The 26,127-nt window shown below is 40.2% G+C and overlaps 1 protein-coding gene across 1 annotated transcript; it reads left to right on the top strand.

The window, feature by feature from the left end:
• Positions 1–23,762, top strand: Ctso (cathepsin O). Its single transcript, XM_021158022.2, has 8 exons — positions 1–159; positions 9,036–9,141; positions 9,696–9,835; positions 12,209–12,376; positions 13,612–13,733; positions 20,463–20,626; positions 21,323–21,415; positions 23,340–23,762. Exons 1-8 carry the CDS (start codon positions 52–54, stop codon positions 23,372–23,374), a joined length of 936 nt encoding a protein of 311 aa, XP_021013681.1. The 5' UTR covers positions 1–51; the 3' UTR covers positions 23,375–23,762.
• Positions 23,763–26,127: the final 2,365 nt, after the last annotated feature.

Below are 26,127 nucleotides of genomic sequence, written 5' to 3'. Positions count from 1 at the left end.
GAGAAACCGAAAGAGAAAGCAGGCTGGGTGCAGAGGACCTCGGGCACCGGGATGAAGCCTCAGTTGGTGAACCTCTTGCTACTGTGTTGCTGCTGTCTCGGCCGCAGGGTCGCCAGGACCTGGCCTTGGAGCCACCAGCGGGAGGCCGCCGCCTTGCGGGTACCAAGCTCTCTCCCTCTACTTGTTCGCTGTCCCGGGGCTCCTAGGGAGGGACCCAAGCTCCAAGCGCTCATTTCCCCAGTAGAGCTGCCTCCTAAAAGTTTGATTCCCCAGGGCAAGGATTTCTGTGCTATATCCCAAAGCACCAAAAGATGTCCAAAGCAAAGCTAAGGGGAAAGAAGTATCCTGAATCCTAAAGCCTTTCCCACACCAAACCTGTCGCGTAGAAAGCCGCCTGCAGGGGGCACTGGCTCTCTCCTCCTATAACTGGAAGTTAATGATTGATTTCTCAGTCCTGGAACTGTCTACCACCAGAAAGTTCTCTCTGATTTGGTGGAGACGACTGATGTAGAACAGAAGGAGACATTTCATTGCCTTAAATTCGGATTTCTTTTTAAAAGTTTTCATAATAATCCTTCAATTGCTCTCCAACCTTAAAATTCTGAAGTGGACGGGTTAGCTGACCACGGATATATTTTCCCAGTAACCAGGGAAACTGACCGAAATGCAGATTCACAGTTGGCCTCAGTTGCTATACTTAATGCTCTCTGAAAGGTTTTTAAATCTGAAAAAAAGAAAATGCCATCACGATTTTATTAGAGGAGGACTCACCTGTTCGACCCAGTGTCTATCTGAATTAAGGAATGCTGCTCTTGGGCCATTTAACTAGTGTTTCCTGATGTTTTCTGAAATTTCCATAGAACCCCATAGCTCTGCCCCTTTCTCCTTGTCCACTTTGGCCTGAGAAGCTCCAGTATTCATTCAGTCCGGCCTTCTTTAGCTTCAGCTACCCTTGTGTTGTACTCAAATCAAAATGCTGTGCTTTTGTTCTCCTTTTTGTTACTTTTGAGCTCATTTCTTGTTACCAGTCTATTTCTCAGTGTCTATTTCTCACCGGAGTCCTTGGCCTGTGTGTTACTGAGACCTGTCCTTGACTCCCGATAGGGTGGGGTAGTCAGTGTCACAGATTGTTGATAAGATGTTTATTGGCTAACTAGGTTTTTTTTTTTTTCTAATCTTGAATATTGAAAGCTAACAATGTAAGTGTATAATTTCTTTTCTCCTTGCTGAAATAAAGCAAAGTTGCCAAGAAAAGCAACTTAAAGAAAGTAAAAAAGGGTCTATTTTGGCTCACACTTTCAGGGGACAGTCTATCATGATAGGGATGTCATAATGACATGTGTGTGGAGCAGACAGCCACACTACATCAACAGCCAGGAAGAGGAAGACATGGATACTGTATCCCAGCTTACTTTCTCATCTTTATTTGGTCCAGAACCCCAGCAGGAGACACAGTGCCTCCTAAGCTTACCAAGGCCTTCCTCCCTCAGTTACACCCACTTAGAAACATCCTCCGAAATATACTCAAAGGTTTATTTCCATGGGCATTCCCAATCCTAGTAAAGGTACAATCAAGATTATAGTCAAAGTCACTGAAAAGTTATTACAAAATAGAATTTGTGTGTGTGAACTATAATTTCCATGCCTACTTGTATTTTACTCTTGAGGAGGTTGCAATCCCCAGACACATGTCTAGATTCTCTTTGGAGGAGAGATGCAACCAAGGTTCCATATAGGGAGGTAAAAGGTTGGAGGCTGAAGAAAACATTTCAAATCTTAGTACCTTTTCTTAAAACTTAGGGTTAAAAACACCGAAACTGCTTTGCAAGCAGTTCCTGTTGGCAGGAATTTGCTGTTAAGTCCGGTGACCCGTTTTCTGAGCACGTAGTCATTAAATGATAGCTACAAACTGTGAGTCCTCCTGGAGAGTGTCAGCTGGAGAGTTGGAAGCAGTGGGCTTTGTTTCTTTGGTGACTAAAAGTATTAAGGATTCGTCTGGCTTTACAGTATGGGTTAAAATATATGGTAAGTAAAACTCAGCTTATAAGTCTAAAAAGCGTCATTTGAAAAAGGAATGTTTCCATTGTAGAATTAGTTGGTTGGAGATTATGCTGTTTTCTTACATGGCACATTGTGTACAGAATCTACAAAATTCCATTTGTTTCGCAATGAACTGAAACATTTTAAAGTAGGTTATAAAGTAAAATTGAGCCACGGAACACTCTAAATCCCACTGAATATTCCTTAACCAATAAGGTAAGCAGCAGCCCTGCTAGCTGTCATTATATTATTATTCAATGAGACAAGACTCCTCAATGGCTTATTATGGATTATCTTATGTGCTACCTGAAGGAAACGGAAAGGAATGGGAGTCACACTCCTGAATGGTGGACTGGGCTCTTTGTTCTTGGTCTCTTGGTTCTTGGTTGTTGGCTGATGCTCTTCACTTTCTCTTTGTTTTTCCTGTGGAAGGCAGATGAGACTTTTTAATACTGTGACAAAAAAAAAAAAAAAACCTTAGGTGGCTTACTTAAATAGAGGAGAGCTTTGTGTTTACTTAATGTTTCTGACCATGCTTGGTGGTAGATTTGAATCTGTGGGGACATAGTGCTCTGGGGAGCACACAATAGAGGAGACCTGTTTGTCTCTCTGACACTGGGAATCAAAAGGGACATGCCAGGGCCCTAATTGCCCTCCACCAGTCACCCAAAGCAGTCTGCGTTCTTAGCCTAGGAGGACGTGAGAGGCTAGAGATGCATCAATGGATTCAATAAAAGCTGATCTTCAGACTCCCTTCAGAATACTCTTGAGAAGTCACCTAGTTGGTGGCTTCACATGCAATGAGGAGCTTTGCCTTAATACTGTGATGGCTCATGCTATGTCTTCACTATGTTGTGTATGTGTCCGAGCTCATTTCTATATAAGCAGATTATTATAAGTAGATTATTTAAATGAGTGCTTATGATGAGCCACAGATATCCGGGTTATCTCCTCCATAGTCTACCTCATCTGTGGCTGCTTGGGAACTTCCATGAGGAGGTGACTTTGAGAGTAGTCAGTCCAGTTCCACAGAGATTTTAGGATGATTTTTAGTTTAAAGCACACATTGTCTATATGGAAATAAAGTAAAACTTGTAAAAACCTTAGATCAGATCACGTTCGTTCGTTTTTCCTTCTGACTATCTGCTTGTCCTACGATTTATCAGTTATCCTGTGTTAGAAACTGATGTAGATGTCCTTGGTGACATGTGAAGAATAGTGTCTCTGGAGGCCTCCAAGAAGTTACGTTAGACTGACACATGTCACCCCAGTAGTTACAGTAGTTGAGAAGGTGGAAACAAGTTCCTCCAATGTACCCTGTCTGAAAACAAACAGCATATTATATAGGTGGGGGACTAGCATTCATTGCTAAAAAACAGTATGAAATCTTGTACATTAGAAAATAGATTCTCTCATTTCATAAATGCACATGTAAAAAGTCCCCCTTCTAATAAGGGATAACATATTTCTCACCTGGGAATTCTGCATGTGAGATTTACAATTCCCACGTCTTGAGAGAGATTCTCAGCAATGATTCCATGCTGAGTATAATCTGTGCATATTTGTCCCTGCTTAGATTTACCAGACCTTCCAGAGAGAACATTTCCCATGCATACATGGAACTGACTTATTACCCACTGCACTCTAGCATTTGCCAATGAGGGCTGATAAGATCAAAACTTAACAAATAATGAGCTCAGAACGGTAAAAGAAAGTGACCTTACAAGATGGGCAATGGGTTGACTTCATCCAGCCCTAGTTACTTGACAAGCTAAGGCAGGAGGGTCACTGGAGACATGGTGTTCAAGACCAGCCTTGATACATGATGAAACACTTATCTCTGACTTTGAAGCATGAATAGATGAAGGGCATGAGCTGCAAACACAATCATCATCAGAAAGGACTATCTTCGCTTACATTGGTAGAAAGCAATAAACCAGAGTGAATACAAGAAAGCCTAGCTAGCAATGGAGAAAAGATGTCTAATTTCCATGGTCGTCTCCCCTAATAAAATCAACATAAAGACCCACAATGTAGATGTCCCCTGCCACCCCCCCCCCCCCGCCTGTGCCTTACAGGTTGGATGGCTGAACCCATGCTGGTTGGATGACTTTAAGAAAAACATACCCATCTATGCCTCAATTCATTAATTCATCAATTCATTAATCTGAGGTGAGAAGATGAGGTGAGCAAGTACCTCATGCAGAAGTAGTAGTTCAGAGAACATACTTAAAACAGCACTACAGTTTAGCTAACCTTCCCATCCCTCAACTGTGCTTGGTAGCTATGAACATTCCTCTTAGAGAACACAAAGCCCAAGAAATTAATCCTCAGATTTGCTTCTTTCTCCAGATATTATTGAACACATGAAAAGAAAAAATGTATATATCTAATTTGTTCTTTATATTAACAACTAGCAAGAAAAAAAATTCCCCAACTGCTCTCCTCTAAGGGGGTAGATTGAAGACCTTGCCAACACCCATAGGTTTCTAGTTGAAGATATCCGTGACCATCAACTGTCATAAACAAATCTATCTTGTGCCACTTTGTTTCTCCTGCTTGGAAAGGTCTGCAGAGTCAGGATGCCAGAGGTGGAGTGAGAGGCTTTCTGATTTCTCAGAAAAATATTGGTTTCTGAGGAATGTTACAACTCCAGCCTAATTTCCACATGAGAGCAGTCCAGGCCTCTTATCTGCAGAGCTATCTTTTATGTCTACCAGATGCAAACAGCCCTTTCTGCTTCTGACTTCCAGTAAACATTGTTTTTGTTTTTTCTGACTATGGGGTTGGAAGCATTTCCAAGCAATACTAAAACAACTTTGCTAGGCCAGTAAAGCAAATTAGAATAAGAAAGAGATTACAAGAGTACATAGGATTATCATACAATTAAAGTTTTGTTTTGTCGTGTGAGCTATATAAGCATGTATGCATGTATGTATGTATATATATATATATATATATGTATATACACACACACATATATATGCATAACTGCACACATATACACATGCATGCTGTCACATATATACAGGTGCATGCATGCCTATGCATATATACATGTTTATAAATGTATGCATGAATGCATACAAGTATACAGAAGCAAGGTTAAGTAATTGGCAGGGGTAGAAGAAGCTTGGCTGTCAGAAGTCATTGGAAGGGAAGGGTAACAAGACAGGGTTTTCTAGAGTTGGGATCTTAAGATGCAGTGTTGATTAGAGAGGTTTGTAGATGTATAGTACCTATCAAAATCAAAGACGCAAGTTTTCTCCTATATTTTTTTAATAAAAACTGGAAATTTTCCTCAAATTCTTTGTCCTTAAATTCTTTTCCACTGAGGCAGCAGATATCTAATTGTACATCAGTCAATTAAACAATATAGAAAGTAGGTTACTGTAGTTATCTTCCCATTTTTGTCTGTTAAAAGGCTCTTGTTTGTCAGCTGTAAGTTTTCCTACATAAGGACTGTCTGACTTCCTCTTCATGGCTTTCCCTCTTAAATGCAGTTGTGATTCAAACCTAAGAGCTGAGGTGCAGTTCAGTGGTAGAATATGTACTTCACATATGTAACACCCCATGTTTTACCCCAATGCCAAGAACTAAAGGCTTAGGTCTTTCATTTGAGCATTGCATGTAGCTTTAGAGATGGTTACCATGTGACTGCACATCATCATAGCCTCTTCTGCTTTACAGTGGAACTCCCTAATCATCATTCCCCTACTATCTATCCTAATACACAGGGTTTTGATGCAGGGAGAGGAGACATATGCAGACTCGCAGCCACCAAGGCTTCAAGACATTAGCTTCAATAGTCAGAATTGAAGGCCACAAATACAGTGACTGGAAAGAACAGAAAAATCCCAGAAATGAACAACAGTTTCAAACAATGTGAGCCTCATGTTAGGTGAAAACTAACATTGAGTTCTAGTAAAGGAATGCATGCTCTGAGGTAGCCTGTTCTGTTGGCATTGCTGCATTATGAGTACAATAGCAGGTTGTTTACTATAGCTAGCTAGTCTTCATTTGTAGTACAGCAAGAAATACTTGCTGCGTTCTAACCTATGCAAGGTGAAAGCATGGTCTTCGAATGAGGTTTCCTATAATATTCTGCTTTTAAGAATGAAGGCAGAGCTTGGGGAGATTTAACTGGACATTCATCCTGCTATTATATATACATATATATATATATATGTATATGTATATATATGTATATATATATATATATTCCCAACAGAATTACAGATAGTCCCTATAGTCTAGTAACCAAATTTGTCAATTAAGACAGTGGGGTACAGAGAGATTGAATATTTATCTTTATATTACATTTCAATAGTAAGATATTCAGTTTATTTTTAAAATCAGGCTTGTACACATTTATTTGCACAGGGATTTAAGAGAATTATGATTCCTCAGAATCTGGTAGTGGGGAGTTTTGAGTGTTGCTAGAGTTAAAAGAGGGAGGTGAAATTAGGGAATGACAGAACATTTTGTTTTTTTGCAAGACATCAGCCAGTGATAAGTAAACTGTTCCTGGCAGAGTGCTAGAGGGCTGTGAAAGGCAGGAGTGATTGCAGGGGTGATAACACTGACACTTGGAAGCCTGCAACCAGTGTCTGGTTTAGCAAGTGAAAGAGACCATCTTTCACAGGAGCCCTACATGGGCGGCTGCTGCGGGGGGTGGGGGGGGGGCACTGTGAGATCCATATCTTAGAGAAGGTCTGGCAATCATCTTCTAATCATTTACAATTAGGTCTACGAGTATTTAAAATACTCTTGCTCTAACTACTTGGCAAACAGATAGATTGATCTTTACAAACCCCAAGCACACTGAAGATCCCAGACAACATACACCATCTTATAGAAGAACTCCATGTCATTTGATTCCCTATTCTGTTAAAGTGATTCCTTATGTTCATGTTTTCCTGTGCTAGTCTGTGTACCATTTTTGTATCTGCTCCACTTGACCATGATGTATTTTCTGTCTAAAACACTGTTGGGCTTGATTTGTTAGTATTTCAGTAAGGATTTTGCATTTGTACTCAAGAGAGTTATTCATGTGTCATCCTGTTTTCTTGGGCTCCCTTTCTGGTTTCGACTCAAGGTCACATTGGTCCAGTTTAAGCTCTGAAGTATCCTTTCTCTTTGTTTTCTATCATACTCTTGTCATTTCTTTCTTATTTGTATGGAATTCATCACTGAAGCCATCTGGAACTAGTGTTTTCTTTCTGGGTCAGTTTTCTATCATAATGGTAATGCTGTGAGCTGATAAAGGTTCGTGTTTTCTATTCCATTCATGTTTAGTAATCTGCTTCTTAAGTGGTTTTCCCATTTCATACAAGTTGTAAAATTTATTGGCCAAAATAATTAGTTTCCAAATGCCAGAAGCATGGTAATCATTGGGCTTTTCCTGCCCAATATGGTCATTTATGTGTTGTTTTCACATTTAACCTCATCCTAGGTACATACCTATGAGAGAACAGGGAGAACCAGGATCAGCTGTCTACTGCAGCCTAACACTGACCTTGAATGAGAGAGAGAAACAGAGAGAGTTGTGACATAAGTCCTGGGTTTTTTGTTTGTTTGTTTGTTGGGAGAGTTGCTGTTTTTCTTTTCTCTGTAGGTCACCAAGTGGCTGTAATTTAATAGCAATCTATCGGAAGACTCTCTGGTCTGCCCTATATAGCCAACCTTAGTACTCAGGCATCAGCTGTTTGCCACCATGGCAACTGCAGCTTCCTGCAGTGGGTTTCTGACAATTCAGCCACCAGCAGCTCAAGACCCACAGCTGGAGGTCTGCCACACAGGTTCTCATGGCTGCATGTGGTCATGGCTACGAAGTGTGAAGTGTTCCAAACATCCTGCATTCTCTATTCCTGCCCTGTCTTCCCTTGCTTAGAAAAGTAAATCAACCATCTTATGAATGTTTCCTGTACATTCCTTTGCAGCTACCCCTCGGCGGCCTGTGTTACCACTCTTGTTATGCAAAATTAACTTCTAAATTTAGTTTTATTTTTGGTTGTATATCTGTTGGTTACATTCAAAGCATTGCTTCTCCAGGAGCAAGTTCCTGAAACTCAAAAGGACTTCTAAAATTCACTGGTTAGCAGTCCTTCTAGGTACATTCAGTTAGAGAGAATTAAGCAAGACCCTGCTGAGTCTCAGCTGTGATCTTGCTGAAAACCAACTGATGAAGGATATTAAGAGGAGACCCTATGAAAATTTCACATATATCATTATTAAAAAGTAGATGGCTTTTGTGGAGCTGTTGTTTTTACAGCCATGTCTTCAGTGCTGGTCACATAGTGATAATTCAGACTGATAAACTTGTCCCAGTTTTGCTTACTGGTTTCTAAGTCATAAACAAAAACACCTAAGTGCAAAAGTCAATATGTACGCAAGCTAGCATGGAGAAAAATGGTCCCTGAATTTCCATGCAGCACACAGGATGAGCCAGTGTTAGGAAATGTAAGAATATTTATAGAAAAAGCAAACCTGAGATAAATTATGATGAAGTACAGAGCTATGGTTATTTTTTTCTTCCAGCTTGGTAGGAAAACCAGAACTTCTTCTTGGGAGATCCCTAAGACTGAATCTTTTGTAAAAATCTTTTTGTCCCAAATAAAAATCTTGTAGAAAAAATGCTTAAGAGAATGGGGTTCTTAATTCGTTTATCAACTTTGTCCTTTTTCAGGCTTTGCTACTCTGCACAGAGAAAAGTAAATGCATGGGGACACAATTCCTATATGTAATTATTTAATTACAGTGTGTCACCAGTGTCTAGTGCTTGTCAACACTTTAAAAACTATGAATGTGATATTCTCAGCTTGTGTGGAGAGTCATGGAAGAATTACAGATGCATACGGCAAATTTTGCCCTGCCTGAAAATCAAGTTTGACATTTGCACCACCCCCCCCCAAAATAATCTCCAAGTTAGTTATACCTTTATGACTTTGGGAACTGCAATAGTAGATATATAAAGTTTGTTTTCATTATTTTAGGAAAGCCTAAATAGACACCGATACTTGAACTCTTTTCCTCATGAAAACTCCACTGCCTTCTACGGAGTAAATCAGTTTTCTTATTTGTTTCCTGAAGAGTTTAAAGGTAAGATCTGGCAGTACTATTGATTAATTTCCCAATTTTAACTGTTTGGATAATTAAGGAGTGGTTTAATTGAAAGTGTTGTAAACTGTGTGATGATTGGTATTTTTAAAATGCCAACTTTGCGGTATGTGCCATGTGCTGAACATAATGGAAGTGAATTTAAGAACTACCTATATTTCTATGCACATCCACGTAGCTGTAATCATCAATTGTCTCATTATACTGGAAGTTGTCTAGCACCATTTCTGTTTAGAATATTCATGTCTGTGTGAGTAATAATAAAGGAAACAATGTCAATTATACACATTTTTCATGAGTGGCCCAATTCTACCAAGCAAGTCATGTTACATCACCTCCTGTCCCATTGCTGAAATTTGCATTCCTAGCTTTCAGTAAAATGCATTTCCTATTACAGAAAAGCACCGAGGAAAAATCTCATGTGACAGATTGGCTAGGTAGGGACTGTTTTGCTTCATAAGATATTCCAAAAACAAGTCCCCAAAGTAGCCCTTCATCTAATACTTTCTCCATGATGTCTTCCTCCTTCTGTCCAGCTTTGTATTTAGGCAGCAAATCTGCCTGGGCTCCCAGATACCCAGCAGAAGGACAGAGACCTATCCCCAATGTGTCTTTGCCATTGAGATTTGACTGGAGGGACAAGCATGTTGTGAATCCTGTAAGGAACCAGAAGATGGTAAGCATGACAGCATTTTACTCTTTGTTGTCTAAGCATTAGAAGGTACCTAATGGTCAATTCAAGGAAACCGTGATTTTTTTTTCTACATAGAATCACACCTCAGTTATACAAAACAGAAGAGAAGGCTCCGTGATAGAGGAGAGGTAGTGATGTAATTCTGACTTTTAAACCTGCCTGGGTGTGCTTACTTATCTATGACCATTGCACTCGCTGCATGTACACCTCAAGGATATATCCCAGTAGCCATACCACGATGCAAACCAGGAATTCTGGGGACGAACATCTGAAAGGTCAACACCATTTCTGGCTGTGTGATTCAAAAGGAAAGTGAACCAGAGAGTGAAATGAGTCTAGTCACACAGTGTCTGGATTTTTAACCTTCACTTCAGCCTATGAGCTTTAGAAGACAAGGTCTGCTTGCTCACTCCCTATAACATCCTGTATCATCCAACCTGTGTCCCTAGAAATGCCTTCAGTGTAGTTCAAGCCTGCATACGCTTGTTAAAGATCAGCTATGTCCAAGATTTGATGGTAAAGGGAGAGTGGATAATAGAACAACCAGATTATGTCATAGTGTTTAAAAGCTTTGTGAAACATTTTAAAACAAGTAAAAAAAAAAACCCTAATAAACAAAGCAATACATTTTGGTTTTGCTTGCTGAAGGATCTACAAATATATAAGAAAAACAATAGATATAAAAGTGACAATGGACTATAGCATGAAAAGGACTCACAGGGACCCGTCTAGTTTGAGCAAGTTTAAAGAGTATGCCTGTTTTCTTTTTAAATCACATTTCCTAGTGCAGTGTATTCCACCATCAGAACTGGTTATGTAGCCAATCAGAGAAGATCAGGTGTACAGTCACAGACGGTACTCCCAGGTGGCATCAGCAGCTATGTCCTTCCCCCTCTCCCTGGTTCCCATCTGGTTAAAATGTTCTTTCCTCACTCTCAGATTCAATGTTTATAGTTGGTCATTATAATTTGCCACCAAACCATTGCGTGTGTGTGTATGTATGTGTGTGTGTGTGTGTGTGTGTGTGTGTGTGTGTGCATGAATCCAGTCCTTCCCAGAGGGTAGTGGGATTCTGTAGGATCTGCCTCAGTGGCTTAACTAATGTTAGCTGTGGATGTGGTGTTCCCAGTCACACTCACACGTAGATTTGGGGATCAATCCATCTTCAGTTGCTGACTGTTTTCCTTTGCTGTGGGGACTGAGGTTAGAAACCTAAGTAAGACCTTTGAAAACCACAGTGTTGTTCAGAGCATCACCCCACAAGTACACCCAAGACTCCCTGTGCTAGTTCTGCAGGATATGGTGTGGTCTTGAAATTATGCCAAGTTTTTGGATTCTTGCCCCATCTCCCTCCTTTCCTCTCCCTCTTGCAATTTCTATGGATTGGACAGACTTTCATGTGGCTCCTGTTCCACTCCTGGGGCAGCTCTTTTCCTTAGAACCCCTTCTCTGTTTTCCGAGAAGCAGTGGTTCACAAGCAGAAGTTATGAGCTAATCATAAAACACTCATCCCTCTAAGTGTTCTCTTGACCTCCCCTAATTCATTAGCCTGGCCTGCTTAGTTTGTAGTAGTGACATTACTGACTTAGTCTTAAAAAACAACAAGGCGCACCCATGGAAGGAGTTACAGAGACAAAGTTTGGAGCTGAGATGAAAGGATGGACCATCTAGAGACTGCTATACCCGGGGATCCATCCCATAATCAGCCTCCAAACCCTGACACCACTGCACACACAAGCAAGATTTTGCTGAAAGGACCCAGATAGAGCTGTCTCTTGTGAGGCTATGCTGGGGCCTAGCAAACACAGAAGTGGATGCTCACAGTCAGCTATTGGATGGATCACAGGGCCCCCAATCTGTAACCCTATAGGTGGAACAACAATATGAACTAACCAGTATCCCCCTCCCCCGAGCTCGTGTCACTAGCTGCAAATGTATCAGAAGATGGCCTAGTCGGCCATCAGTGGAAAGAGAGGCCCATTGGTCTTGCAAACTTTATATGCCCCAGTACAGGGGAACACCAGTGCCAAGAAGTGGGAGTGGGTGGGTAGGGGAGTGGGTGGGTAGGGGAGTGGGGGGGTATGGGGGACTTTTGGGATAGCATTGGAAATGTAAATGAAGAAAATACTTAAGTAAAATATAATAAAATTAAAAATTAAAAAAATTAACAAGGTGCCCATGCTCGAGAGAGAATTTTAATTTCATTTTGAATGAAGAGTTATTTTATAGGTTTCTGCTTTCTGGAAACTTTCTGTTTATTATTATTATTTTCTTTATATGGCTGTATCTATAGATACTGATAAATTTGACTTAGATACTGTGTGCTAGCATTCAGTAATCCTGTCTTCTGAGCAGTGTGGAGGATGCTGGGCCTTCAGCGTGGTGAGTGCAATAGAGTCAGCTTGTGCAATCCAAGGGAAATCTCTGGATTACCTGAGCGTGCAGCAGGTCATCGACTGCTCCTTTAGTAATGATGGCTGCCACGGTGGCTCTCCTCTCTGTGCCTTGCACTGGCTAAATGAGGTAATCATCTCTGCTTTCTATTCCCAGATTTCCTCTTACGTACTGTGTTCACAGAATCCAATCACTCCTATATTAAGCAAAGTTCAATGTTCAGAAAGGGAAGTAGACAAAGCTTGAATGACTTAATCAGGAAGAAGATATACTGTAGGGAATCAAGCCAAAGCCAGGCGTGTGTTAGGCCAGAGTTCAAGTGTGTTACATCACATGCCCTGAAGATACTAGAAGTAATGGCTTCCAGGTAAATTAACTATCAATCTATCAAGGGTTGAAGACATCTTAAACACATTTGCAGAAAGGTATTGGAAAGATTTCCTCACTTTTCTTAGTAGGTAATTTTCACATGGAAACCACTCAGATCATTTCTCAGGGAGATGAGGATATGCAGTTACTAGTTTCCATGGCTGTCCTGAATTACATTAGGTGGGACACCACAGGTCAGCTAGTTTCATAACTATAGATGAAGAAATGTGCACTGGAAGTTGGAATCTTGTCACCAAGCCCCCAGCCTCCCACTTCAGCCCTTTGTCACAGTCTAGTTTTGTCATTTTTCTCTCTGACTCTTCCACATCCAGCACCTGTGGCATGAAATGAGAAAACAAGAGGCCATTGTAAAAGTCATCAAATCAGTGTTGTCCAAACCCAAGTGTCCTCCCATTCCAAATTCACTTTATAGGCCAGTGACTGCTGTAGACACATTATAGATAACAGTAATTGAGCCTCCTCCCTTTTAAGAAGCTCAGCCCGTGGACCTGTACAGACAACCACAAGAAATGCAGCACAACAAGAGATATTTTGATAATATCAAGGAAGAATATTTGGCCACTGTCGGGCCACAGAGCATTGCTGCCTTGATCTTAGGAGCCCTGGAAGAAAAGTGTGTTCCCCTAGCATGCACTCAGGAAAAAGGATGACAAGACCTTATTAAGATAGATAGATAGATACATAGATAGATAGATAGATAGATAGATAGATAGATAGATAGATAGATAGATAGACAGATAGACAGACAGATAGATTGTAGAGAGGGAAGGCATAAAAAAATGAAAAGTTAAGGATTCCAATTTTCTTGGATGTTTAGTACAAGTACCTCCTTGTGCTATCAGTTAGAATTTTAAGATCAAACTGCCTATGAGCAGCTTTGGTGAGGCCTGACTTCTTCAGCTGCATTGAAGAAGCAAGCTCTACTTCACCTTTCCAACAACTGGCAGTGAACACTTTGTCAATGTTCCCTCTAGACACAGTTGAAGTTGGTGGCAGATTCACAGTACCCATTCAAGGCAGAAAATGGCCTGTGTCACTACTTTCCTCAATCACAAGCTGGAGTTTCAGTCAAGGATTTTTCTGCATATGACTTCAGGTAACTGACGTGTGTGTGTGTGTGTGTGTGTGTATTTCTGCACGATCTGTTTTCAGAATTAATGACTTTGATAAAGGTACCCTTCCATACTCTCGGTTTAGAACCAACTTCCTACTAAAGAGTTCAACTGATGGTCACAGTGGTGTGTCAAAGAAGCCTATTAAAGTTAATCTACGTGTTCTTCTATATACAGTCACACTATAAATAAATTTAAAATGAATAGCTTTTAACTGAGTTTAAAGCTGCAACTTATATCTACCACCACTCACAAAATTCAGATGCTAAAACCATGAGCCCTTTTTGCAGTCTTAATATTTGAGTCTGTCCAAATTCACATTGTATAGAATATAATGGATTTGGATTGAATGTGGAATACAAATGATTTGGATAATCACTCCCAGATTACGTACCCAAGAAACCCATAATATTTCTTGTAGTTTTCAAGTAAGCAACTATTGCAAAAACTCAAGACAAATGTATTAAAACTTAGAGCTAAGACTGTAGTACTGAAGATAAAATAGATAGCATGCTTGTAGTGTGAGTGTGAGGGCGATGCAGGATGAGTAAAGGTGTCAAAAGGGAAGAAAGAATGCTGGACATTGAAAAGCAGGGCGACTCCGGGTGAGTTCAAGTGTAAACAATCATTTAAATACCTTTAAAGTCACATGAAAAAAGTCAAAGCTGGCCAGAGAATTCTTTGGGCCATTTAGTCCCACAAATGAGTAAAATGCACCGTTAGAATAAGAAGTCAGACAACAGAAGGGAGCAACTCTGGAATCTATTGTTAAATGCTTTTTGGGTTATTGTGCCATTGTTAAAACATCATCAGGAATAAAATCATTTAATTCAGACAAGGGCATAGACTATCTTATGGCTACTGTTGCTTGGACCCAGTGCCATCTACATGGGACATAATTGCAATCAGGGGTGAAATTAGATCTTTGAACAAAATATGGCCCTTTAAATAGACATATAAGTGCCCAGAGCACTAATGATTGTCAACACAGCTCCTGCTGCAAAGGACATGAAAAGGGCCCTAAGAACAGCAGTAGAACTTTCCTCCATGGCTGGCTGCACAGGGTTCTGGCTATAAGGACCTTGGCCACTGTCTCCTTAGGGAGTGAAAGTAATCCCCTTCCTGGAGGGTAAAGTAAAGCTATTCACAGAAGAACCCAGCCTTCCACATGTAAGTAATTGGAATCAAGGGATAACTGTTACCAGGGAACATGATCGTTAGTGGATAATAGGGAAGAGACAGAAGAATAGTTTCACCTGGATGAGTGGGGGTGGGGAGGCTTGTGATGAATGAGGATAGAGAAAGAGAACACTCCAGTACTATATAATCCCTGCAGCCATTTTCTGTATTTAAAAAAAAAAAACCATGTCCTAGTAACCTCAAACTGTAAGAATGAAGCTTCAGAAAGACCATGAATTTATGTATTCATTCCTTTATTCTGATGACTACTGGCCAGTGTTTATTGTTGGGGATTGGACAACAAGGAGCATAGACAAAGTCCTGTCCTTGAGGAGGCTCATGCTGTGGTGATGGAGACAGACAAATAACACAAAGAGAAACACGGTGTGTTTGGTGAATGAGCTTCTAAAAAGAACAAAGTAAAAGATTTGAAAGAAGCATCCTCTCAGGGAAAGGAGAGTATGCCTCCAAGAAAGGGCTGCCTAGAGGAGCCTTCCTGAGAAAGGAGTTGGAGCTAATGAGCTCATGAAGGAAGAATCCTTGCTCCAACCAGAGGAAAGGAGTGCAGAGGTCCCGAGACAGAGGCCTGCCTAGAAAGCTTGCAGAGCGAGAAGGAGACCAATGTGTCTCCGGTAGAACAAAAGATCAAGGCCAGCATATGAGGACCTGCCAGGGGACTAGAAGAATACGGAGGTGAGAATCAGAGTTCATGCTTCTCATGAGGGCCTGGTACTGCACACTTCTTGATGGGAAAGTCTAGGCTTTTCAGACTGAAAAATTGAAACACTTGAATTAGCAGAATGGGGCAAAGGGGTCTCAGGCAAGAGGAGAGTGGCAAGGAACTATCAGCACAGTTGAGAGATGTGGGCAGTGACCACGAGACACCCCAGCAAGGGAGAGGAAGGACACAACAGAGCAAAGTGTTCTGTTCTTCAGCCAGAATCTTACTTATGACTTGAGGCCAATGACTGAGGAACTCTGGACTCAGAGGTGAGATGCACACTTCTTTTTTTTTTTTTAATTAGGTATTCTCCTCAATTACATTTCCAATGCTATCCAAAAAGTCCCCAATACACCCCCCCATCAATGTAATCAATTATATAAACAAACTCAAAGACAAAAACCACATGATCATCTCGTTAGATGCTGAAAAAGCATTTGACAAAATCCAACACCCATTCATGATAAAAGTCTTGGAAAGATCAGGAATTCAAGGCCCATACCTAACCATGATAAAAGCAATATACAGCAAACCAGTAGCCAACATCAAAGTAAATGGTGAGAAGCTGGAAGCAATCCCACTAAAATCAGGGACTAGACAAGGCTGCCCACTCTCTCCCTACCTATTCAACATTGTACTTGAAGTCCTAGCCAGAGCAATTAGACAACAAAAGGAGATCAAGGGGATACAAATCAGAAAAGAAGAAGTCAAAATATCGCTTTTTGCAGATGATATGATAGTATACATAAGTGACCCTAAAAATTCCACCAGAGAACTCCTAAGCCTGATAAATAGCTTCGGTGAAGTAGCTGGATATAAAATTAACTCAAGCAAGTCAATGGCCTTTCTGTACACAAAGGATAAACAGGCAGAGAAGGAAATTCGGGAAACAACACCCTTCTCAATAGTCACAAACAATATAAAATACCTTGGCATGACTCTAACTAAGGAAGTGAAAGATCTGTATGACAAGAACTTCAAGTCCCTGAAGAAAGAAATTAAAGAAGATCTCAGAAGATGGAAAAACCTCCCATGCTGATGGATTGGCAGGATCAACATTGTAAAAATGACTATCTTACCAAAAGCAATCTACAGATTCAATGCAATCCCCATCAAAATTCCAACTCAATTCTTCAACGAATTAGAAAGGGCAATCTGCAAATTCATCTGGAACAACAAAAAACCTAGGATAGCAAAAACTCTTCTCAAGGATAAAAGAATCTCTGGTGGAATCACCATGCCTGACCTAAAGCTGTACTACAGAGCAATTGTGATAAAAACTGCATGGTACTGGTATAACGACAGACAAGTAGACCAATGGAACAGAATTGAAGACCCTGAGATCAGCCCACATACCTATGGTCACTTGATCTTTGACAAGGGAGCAAAAACCATCCAGTGGAAAAAAGACAGCATTTTCAACAAATGGTGCTGGCACAACTGGCGGTTATCATGTAGAAGAATGCGAATTGATCCATTCCTATCTCCTTGTACCAAAGTCAAATCTAAGTGGATTAAGGAACTCCACATAAAACCAGAGACACTGAAACTTATAGAGGAGAAAGTAGGAAAAAGCCTCGAAGATATGGGTACAGGGGAAAAATTCCTGAATAGAACAGCAAAGGCTTGTGCTGTAAAGATCGAGAATCGATAAATGGGACCTCATAAAGTTGCAAAGCTTCTGCAAGGCAAAAGACACCGTCAATAAGACAAAAAGACCACCAACAGATTGGGAAAGGATCTTTACCTATCCTAAATCAGATAGGGGACTAATATCCAATATATATAAGGAACTCAAGAAGGTGGACTCCAGAAAATCAAATAACCCCGTTAAAAAATGGGGCTCAGAACTGAACAAAGAATTCTCACCTGAGGAATACTGAATGGCAGAGAAGCACCTGAAAAAATGTTCAACATCCTTAATCATCAGGGAAATGCAACTCAAAACAACCCTGAGATTCCACCTCACACCAGTCAGAATGGCTAAGATCAAAAATTCAGGTGACAGCAGATGCTGGCGAGGATGTGGAGAAAGAGGAACACTCCTTCATTGTTGGTGGGATTGCAAGCTGGTGCAACCACTCTGGAAATCAGTTTGGCGGTTCCTCAGAGATGCACACTTCTAAGCCTCATTAAAAATACTATCAATCACATTGTAAGACCCTTGTAAGAGATGAGGGTGCGTCTGAGGTAGAGGTGGCCATGCTCTCATGATTCCTGGGTTTATTAGAAGGTCACCCCTATTCTGGGAAGTAGTGGTGTGGACTACTGTGCTGGGAGCTGGGGCTGGAGGGTCTTCCTTGCTATCTGCTTCACTGATTAGAGTCCAGATCTCCAGCATGTCTGTATCATTCCTTGCACCAGATTTTAGCCTACGACTTGGGATCACTGGGTTACGGACTATAAGGCTGGGATGAAAAACGTGCCTCTTCACTTCTGAGCCTGTTCATAGCACTCTCTAGTTCTGAGATCATGGACTCTAGTTTTCATGGTCTAATTTTCAAATCCTATCATTCAAGGCAGAGTGAGTCAGCCGATCCTCCACAAAACACTGTGCAGAAACAGAAAAGATCAACAAAGAGGGTAGAGTTGAAATACAAACATCACCTAGACTTAAGGCAAAACACTATCAAGCTAGCTGTCTTCCACGAAGTTTTGTTCCTCAGATGTGGGGCTTAAACTACTCAAACTGATAACCAAAGGGAAGGAAGTGACTGTGCCCTGCAGGGATCCAGACACAGGACAGGGCATATTATCACACCAAGCTCTCGGGAAGAGGACATAATATCCAGATGTCAGTAACAGAAAGTATTGACCTTAAACAATGAACCCTGTGACAAAAAAAATCAGGATGTTCTTTGAGGACTATAGATTTTATAAGTTGTTGATTTGTGGAATAAAATGTAACCACATGGAAATCAGCAATGTAGTTCATCTGGGACTGACTGAGGGGACACAGATAGCGCAGGCCATAGGGTTTAACTTGGAGGAAGCCATGCTCTCTGCAGAAGAAATGATGGCACTGTCACTTGTTCAGATATCAAAGATCAAATGGAGCAGCTATCTGAGGGTCATGACCATGGGCTACCTAATATCTAGCTAGCACCTTCTCCATGTTCCCTCGGTTGGCTCTAGGTGGAGATTGGTACTAAATTATTGCAATGACTCGTACTTGGCACTGAAGAATGGGTACATTCTGAAGCTTCTCTGCCTTGTGTCCTTGAAAGTGGATTGTTGATGAGAGGAACTTATTATATGTCTTTTGTTCTCTAACACAGATGGGCACTATTGTATTCGGGTAAATATAGAGAATATATATATGAATTGCAAAATATTCAAAGAATTTTAAAACAAAATGGTTGTGCTGTATATTACAACTTATGCTGAACTGAATTTGTTCTTGGGTAACTGAGAAAGCAGAGAAAGATTATAAGATTTGAGTAAACCATATAAGATTTATTATAGATTTATTATATAAGATGATAACTCGTGCTAGACATGCCACACAACATACCGTCTATTCAATTCTATAATTTTATACTTGTGTAGTGTATGGATGTTAAGATGGTATAACTATAGTATACAGGTGGGATGTGAACCCAGCATTTGAGAAATCTGAAGCCAGCCTTTGGGTATGGAACCTTTTAAAATTTTATATTCCTTTCCCTCCCCATATTTTTTGTGATGCTTCTGTGTAGGATGTTAATAGAGCAAAAATCCCAAGTGTAAAAGCTGACTATCAGGTAATAGTTGGGAAGACCCCTTGTGTACAGCGAGGTCACCATTTCTGTTGTAGTCAGTTGCACTGACAGGCTGTCGGAAGACCTTCATTTGCAGACTGTCCCCTTGCTGGAAACGGGCCGCAGCAGGCACAGTAAGGAAGCATTTACTCCGAAAACCCCTAATCCTTCATAGCTTGTGGTAGCAATAAACCACCACATGCTATCTTTACGGCCTTAACTACCAGTGCCATGGTTTCAGTATCCTTCACCCACAGGCTGGCCTTTGAAAGATGTAAATAGTGCTTTGATCATACACATTTAGGATGGACGAAAGCCAAATGTTGGGTAAGCTTAGATTTTGCTATAAACCAGTAATTGTAAAAGTAACAACTGTTTGCTTTGCAATCTTGGTAACCTAGCACCCAGTTCTCCGAGCATCTTGAAGTTTTCTTATTTTTGGACTCCTCTTTGGTTGTGTTCCTCTGCGGGAAGCTCCTTTGTAATACGGGCATTAATGTTCGCTGACAAAAGTGGGTACTGTTGTTTTCAGATATTCATCTCTCGAGGTGTCGAAGTATGTACAAATATCAAAACTTTACACTTTCTTTCTTTTATTAAACTGAACCCTGCAGTTTAAAGGAATGCTTTGTTTACCAAATACAAACTTTTGTCCATATCTCCTTATAAGCCTGAGCTGGTTCTATAACTGAGTTCTGGCCAATGAGATTCATACACCCAAAAGTGTTATTTCCTGGAAATCTTCTCAACAGGGATACAGAATTTCTCTTTTTGTGTTTCATGCTGATTGGAATATGTGCTAAATATCTGGAAGGCCAAAAACCTTGGTCCCTGACAAGACTGTAAAATAGATATATTTCATAGCAAAAGATATGGAAAGAGGGTGAGCTCCTAACGTCCTTGAGTCCGGTACAGTCCTGAACTGTCAAACTCTCTTGCATTTAATATCTGTGTGTAGTCTTTTGTGATTGCTTTTAAACATATACTGATACAACACAGATTTAAAATGTCGTGTTTTACTTTTGCCTTAAAAAGCTAAATTCTTGACCTGTGTCTATATCTTCTTTCAATAGTGGCCAAGAGGATGAAATGGCCAGAGCACTTCTGTCCTTCGGCCCTTTGGTTGTGATAGTTGATGCGATAAGCTGGCAGGATTATCTGGGGGGCATAATCCAGCATCACTGCTCCAGTGGGGAGGCCAACCATGCCGTTCTCATCACAGGCTTTGATAGAACAGGTAAGTACTAGCTCCCCGAATTTCTCTCCAGATGGGGCTCATAACTAAGGCTACCTGAACTGGACGCCGCTGAGGTGTTCTGCTGTGCCTCACAAGTTGCTTGTCTCTGATTGCCCTCATGGAGTTGTCTCGACAGATCAATCACGTTTTGACAGCTCCCTCTCTCCCCATCCCCTTCTCCCCCTTCCTGAGTGTGTGTGTGTGTGTGTGTGTGTGTGTGTGTGTGTGTGTGTGTGTGTGTGTACACGTGGTGCTAGGCATTCAATCCTGTGGTTTTCATATACAGGACCAGCGCTGAGCCACAGCCTAGTCTGTGAATGATAATTTTATTCACATAAAGTGAATGTTTTATCTGTGATATTTAGGGTAAGTGTTGGCAGGAGTGAGAAACCTGATAGTTTCTCAAATGTATTTAACACTCCACCTGCTAATTCCATGGGAACGCATTTGCCTTGGCCTATTTGCTTCTGTAATAACAGAGTCTGCCGTATAGGATGACAGAATAAACAGTTCAAGTTTATGGAGCTGCCTGCAGAAAATAATTTGCAGAAAGTCAATGCACTTTATCACTGTATATTTATAGTATGCTTCTCTTGCAGCAATTACATTGATGGCATACTCAATTTAAATATGGAAAGTATTTGCTCCTAATCAATATGGGTTTATCAGTGCATCTTAGCATCTTAATCTTTGTAGGAAATACTCCATATTGGATGGTACGAAACTCCTGGGGATCCTCCTGGGGAGTAGAAGGCTATGCCCACGTGAAAATGGGAGGTAATGTTTGTGGTAAGTCGTACATTTGTGTTGAAAACTCCAGGTTAAATATGAAGGGCTTTTTGAATATATTATCATGACAGACATGAGTGCTTCCTATGGGCTCAGTGCCCTTTTGTGGTGTTAAGCTCATTGCTTATCCTGTTAATGAGAAATGAAGTTTTTCATAATACACTATTAAACACACATACAAAATGAAAAATATATTATATGTGCGTATGTGTTAAAACACAAAATAAAACAATAATTTAACAAAACAACTACTTAAAAAAACAGATTATCTACTCCATCTAGGTTATTAAACGTCCCCAGAACATGCCCCTGCTCCGGATTGACTTTTTACAATGTATGACTTGCCCTAATTGTTCAAGATGGTTAAGAGTAGCTGAGGCTATGGGTCGGTGTGAGGCCATTTGAGTAGCATGCTCAAGGCCCTGGAGTTGATCTTTGATGTTGCAAAAGCAAGGGAAGCATGAAAAGAAAAAAAAAATCAGGAATCAAGTTTTCTTTGTGTTAAAGTCGAAAATCTGTACAGCACACTTATTTTTACTTAATTTGGACCTTGTCACCTGGAAAAGGCTTACAAAATGCCCATAGAAACCGTAAGACTTACCAAATAGGCAGATGCCTTTATAGTGTATAACAAACCTAACAAAAAGGCAAATGGAAAGAGGTGGTTCAGGGTTCTACCACTGATGCTGAAACCTGTATTCAGAACTGTAGTGTAAGATTGGGTCTGGAAAATCAGCATATTTTCTAAATCCTTGAGTTAAACTGAATTGCATGGAGAAACACTCGTTTCTCATTTTAATGAGTTCTAACAATGGGGCACACAAATCTTCACAACTTGCAGGCCCTTTATCCCTCTGAGACAGGTAAAAGTTACAGCAAAATTTGAGAGTAGGTGTTTTTGCTGCAATCTAGTGATCAATGTTCACTTACCCCAGGGCATAGAAGCGATGAAAATTAGTAATTAACCTGTCCTATTAGACAGCCAAATGGATTCCATATTGGAAATAGCCAACTTCTCAGAGCAGAGGCCCCTGCTGCTCCATCATCCTCATGGCTTCTTTTGTGCCCTTGGAACTCACAGCTGAGAGTCAGCTGCCCAGGAGCCTCTGCTGCTGATTCACATAGCTTCTTAACGCAGCAGGGAGCTGTGTCTAGTTTGCTCTAAAAGTTGACTGTGTTCAAAGCTCTGCCAGGACTGTGAGTCTGGTGAGTCCAGTGCACACAGTGAATATGTGGTTCACAACTGCCTTCACGGCTCTGCTTTTTCTCACCTCCCAGATGTCTTCTTCCCTCTACCTGCTTCCACGGTCTGTGTCTCCAGAGGCCTCCTGGTTACTGATTGCCCTGGGATCCAAATGCCTCCCAAGCTTATTTCCTGAACATTGTATACCCAGTGCTGCCCACAGTATTACAATGAACAGGAACAAAAGGCAGAGACTATTCCATAATCCAAGCAAATTAAAAAAATATTGGTCATTAAAATGAAATTCAGTTTCAAATGGGCTCTTAACGCTCTTACTGTGATGGCTAGTTCTATATGCTGATGCACTAAGAAAGCTTATAAACACTTATGTGGTATTAAATTGTAGTGAACTTCAAATCTAAGAGCTTACATTTTTAAACATTTTAAAATAAATTCCATAAGATATTTTAAGTATAAATATCCCTTAGGAAATACATATCATGGAAGCGTAGATCTAATATATGTTCGTGTATTATGGCTTGATTTTTAGAACAAAAATCTTAAGTGTTCTTCTAGTGTTTGCATTTAGTGTTGCCTTTCTTATACTGGCAGCTAAGCATAACTACTAATTTGGTAGTGGATACTAACATATTTCAACATAAGTGAAAATTCAAATTGTCAAGCAAATTGTGCAGAGGACATTTCTCTTAAAATTTTATCCTTTTTTATCTTTTGTACTAGGCATTGCAGACTCTGTCGCTGCTGTCTTTGTGTGATCATGAAATGTCTTGGAGTCACCATGAGACAACTACTAAAATGATGCACTTCATAGTGTGATCCAACATAATACTCAACTCTAAGCATTATGCACCTCCAAGTTCCAACAATTTGTCTACAGAGAGGTTCTAAGAGCAAACTGGCATTTTGTAAAGCAACCTAGAACATTCTAGTTTTTGCAAAGAGATGGACAGCCAAACTTCATAGGAAATCCCCAGGATGTTGACTGATCAACGGACTCTGTGGGATAGTGTGCACCTCTGAGAGTTTGGTGGGATCAGAAGTCACATAGTATTCTCCATCTGGAAGCAGTTGGGACTTTTGCTTGCTTGTTGTCTTTCTGGCTGTCTACTTTAATGAAGTATTTTGATCAGGGTGAATTGAAGATATGATGAGCCTTTGTTTTCCTTTGTGACTTATAATCACCAGTCTTAGATTACCTCATCTACACGAACTCTCAACCTGATGCAATGGGTACCTCACAATTAGAATGGCCTTCTGTTCCATGTGGACAGATTTGGAATATCAGTTGTTTTATTTCAGCAAATGGCACTTACTCTAGACAGTAGAACAAATGTGCACCAAGATGAAACAACGAGGCACAAAGAGAATCCCATCTTCAGAGAGATATTCCAACTGGAGTTAGATAAACACGTGACAACAGTGTGATAAGGAGTACACTCTGCCACTTCCAGGGAGTCATAATGTCTGTAAAGCTTCACTGTTAAACATCCAAAATGTTTAGCTTCTCGCCTTCTTCCCTCTGAGGTAGAGAATGAAGTATTGTCCACATTTATTCCCTCTCTTGTCCTCTATGGTACAAGTCCTATGGTTTCCTCGTGGTTTACCTTCCAGTCCAAAGTAACTCAGTACCGTTGGCTGTATTCCATTTCTGTTACCCAATCTCTTACTTAAAAAAAAAAAATCTCTGACACAGGCTCACATTGCTCCTTGTTTATGTCCTTCATTAGAATACCAGCATCAAGAACAAAGCTCCTTACTCTTTTGTCTGCACCAGTGAGAAGCAATCTCGAATGTGCAGATCATGGAGTGTAAAGGTTTACAGCAGAAGACATTTCTTAATGTTTTGAATAAAGTAGTCTAATTATCGAAGGAATCCAGGAAGGAATTTAGTTCAGCTATAGTGTTTCTTAATGACTTTCATTATGTTATCAGCAATATTTCTAATACCCACTTTCAAATGCAGATAAACTTGAAATTTTCAAAATCACTGTTACTCTTTAAGTATTCTGGATTGATAACATTTATAATAATACAACCTACATTTGACTTTGAATTAAAAATAACTTATTCTTAAATATGTAGTCTGTGATTTATTATTATTTATGAGCACTAATAGATATTTATTAGTATTGATAAGCTTTATATTTACATTTTCTTGGATTTGAACCCTTAGATCCAATGTGGTTTTCTCCATAGATGATTTTAATTCCACCATGTCCAAGATTCCTCTCATCATCCTCCCATATCTGTTGTCAATGCCCAGTGGTCCTCTTCTCCTTACCTTTTCTTTCTGTCAGCAGCATTGCTATTGTATAAGCAGGCCAGAGAGTCAAAAGGAATTCTAGACACTCAATCAAGTTGACTCCTCCTTAGAACCCATTCCTACATCTGTCTCCATCCTCTCTTTCACGCATCCTTTCTGGGAGGTACACTTTTTATTATCTCCTATCTACACTCTTCAGTTGTTTCCAGCCAACCTAAAATAAAAGGCTAAGGCAGATTATGTGGTGATAATGAGTTTATTGTTCCACAGTGAACCCAGCTAGAGATGTATATGAGTGTGTCTAAGAGGTAAAGGGAGACGGGATTTTACTGGTAAAACAAAGATCATTGAGGTGTTCTGTTACAAAATGACTACCCAGAGCCTCAGAGATCTACACTCAAGCTTAACTAGGTAGTCACCCGGGAGATATCTTCATGAAAGCTTAGGGTTTTTTTGTTTGTTTGTTTGGTTTTGTCTTTTATTTTTGTATAGAGTTATGATGAGTTTTGATGTGATGCACTTCAAACACTTTTTGTGATAGTTTTTGTTATGTATCAATTATATGAAATACCCCCTTTCAGTGACTTGTTAGCTTTTTTCCTTTTGTTTTCTTATTAGTGCCTGGTATAAGTAACTCCCTATGATTTTGACAACCTTTATTAGTAACTAAACTATATGACCTTTAACACAGTAGGTCCTGAACAGTAATCTCCAGAGCAGAACAGATGGCTTTGAAAGATGCTATTATAATGTGTCTATTATATTTCCCAGATTTATATTTCTAAAATGATGTTATCATTTTACTCACAAGTTTTACACCACTGGGAATCTGTAAGATAACATGCAATTTTTTTCAAATAAGCATTATGGAGAGGTCTCTCTCTACCTTTGTATCCCCTGTAAATAAGTGATGATACATATACACCAGCTCATGGATGCTCCTGCCCCAGAAAACCAGAGACAGAGCAGCCAAATGTATTCCTTACTACACAGCCTTCATACTGAAGATCACCAACAGGTCCTGAAAGTGATATGACAAGGTCCCCATTGCAACTGTTAAATGGGTCAACTTTGCAGTGACTTTGAAATATCCCATCACTTGGGAGGCAGAGGCAGGTGAATTTCTGAGTTCAAGGCCAGCCTGGTCTACAGAGTGAGTCCCAGGACAGCCAGGGCTACAGAGAAACTCTGTCTCGAAAAACCACACACAAAAAAGAAGAATTATCATTTAAAGTACCCCCTTTT

This window comes from Mus caroli, unplaced genomic scaffold (assembly GCF_978045245.1).
Source record: "Mus caroli unplaced genomic scaffold, Mus_caroli_1 scaffold_3, whole genome shotgun sequence".
In the NCBI taxonomy this organism is placed as follows: domain Eukaryota; kingdom Metazoa; phylum Chordata; class Mammalia; order Rodentia; family Muridae; genus Mus; species Mus caroli.
This window is presented reverse-complemented; position numbering and strand designations above follow the sequence as displayed.

Bases quoted from the DNA above. Each gene is read 5' to 3' on its own strand.
- Ctso (XM_021158022.2), top strand. From the start codon at position 52: ATGAAGCCTCAGTTGGTGAACCTCTTGCTACTGTGTTGCTGCTGTCTC. The intron at 160-9,035 runs GTACCAAGCTCT...TCATTATTTTAG, and splicing joins GGGAGGCCGCCGCCTTGCGG to GAAAGCCTAAATAGACACCG. The intron at 20,627-21,322 runs GTAAGTACTAGC...TAATCTTTGTAG, and splicing joins CACAGGCTTTGATAGAACAG to GAAATACTCCATATTGGATG.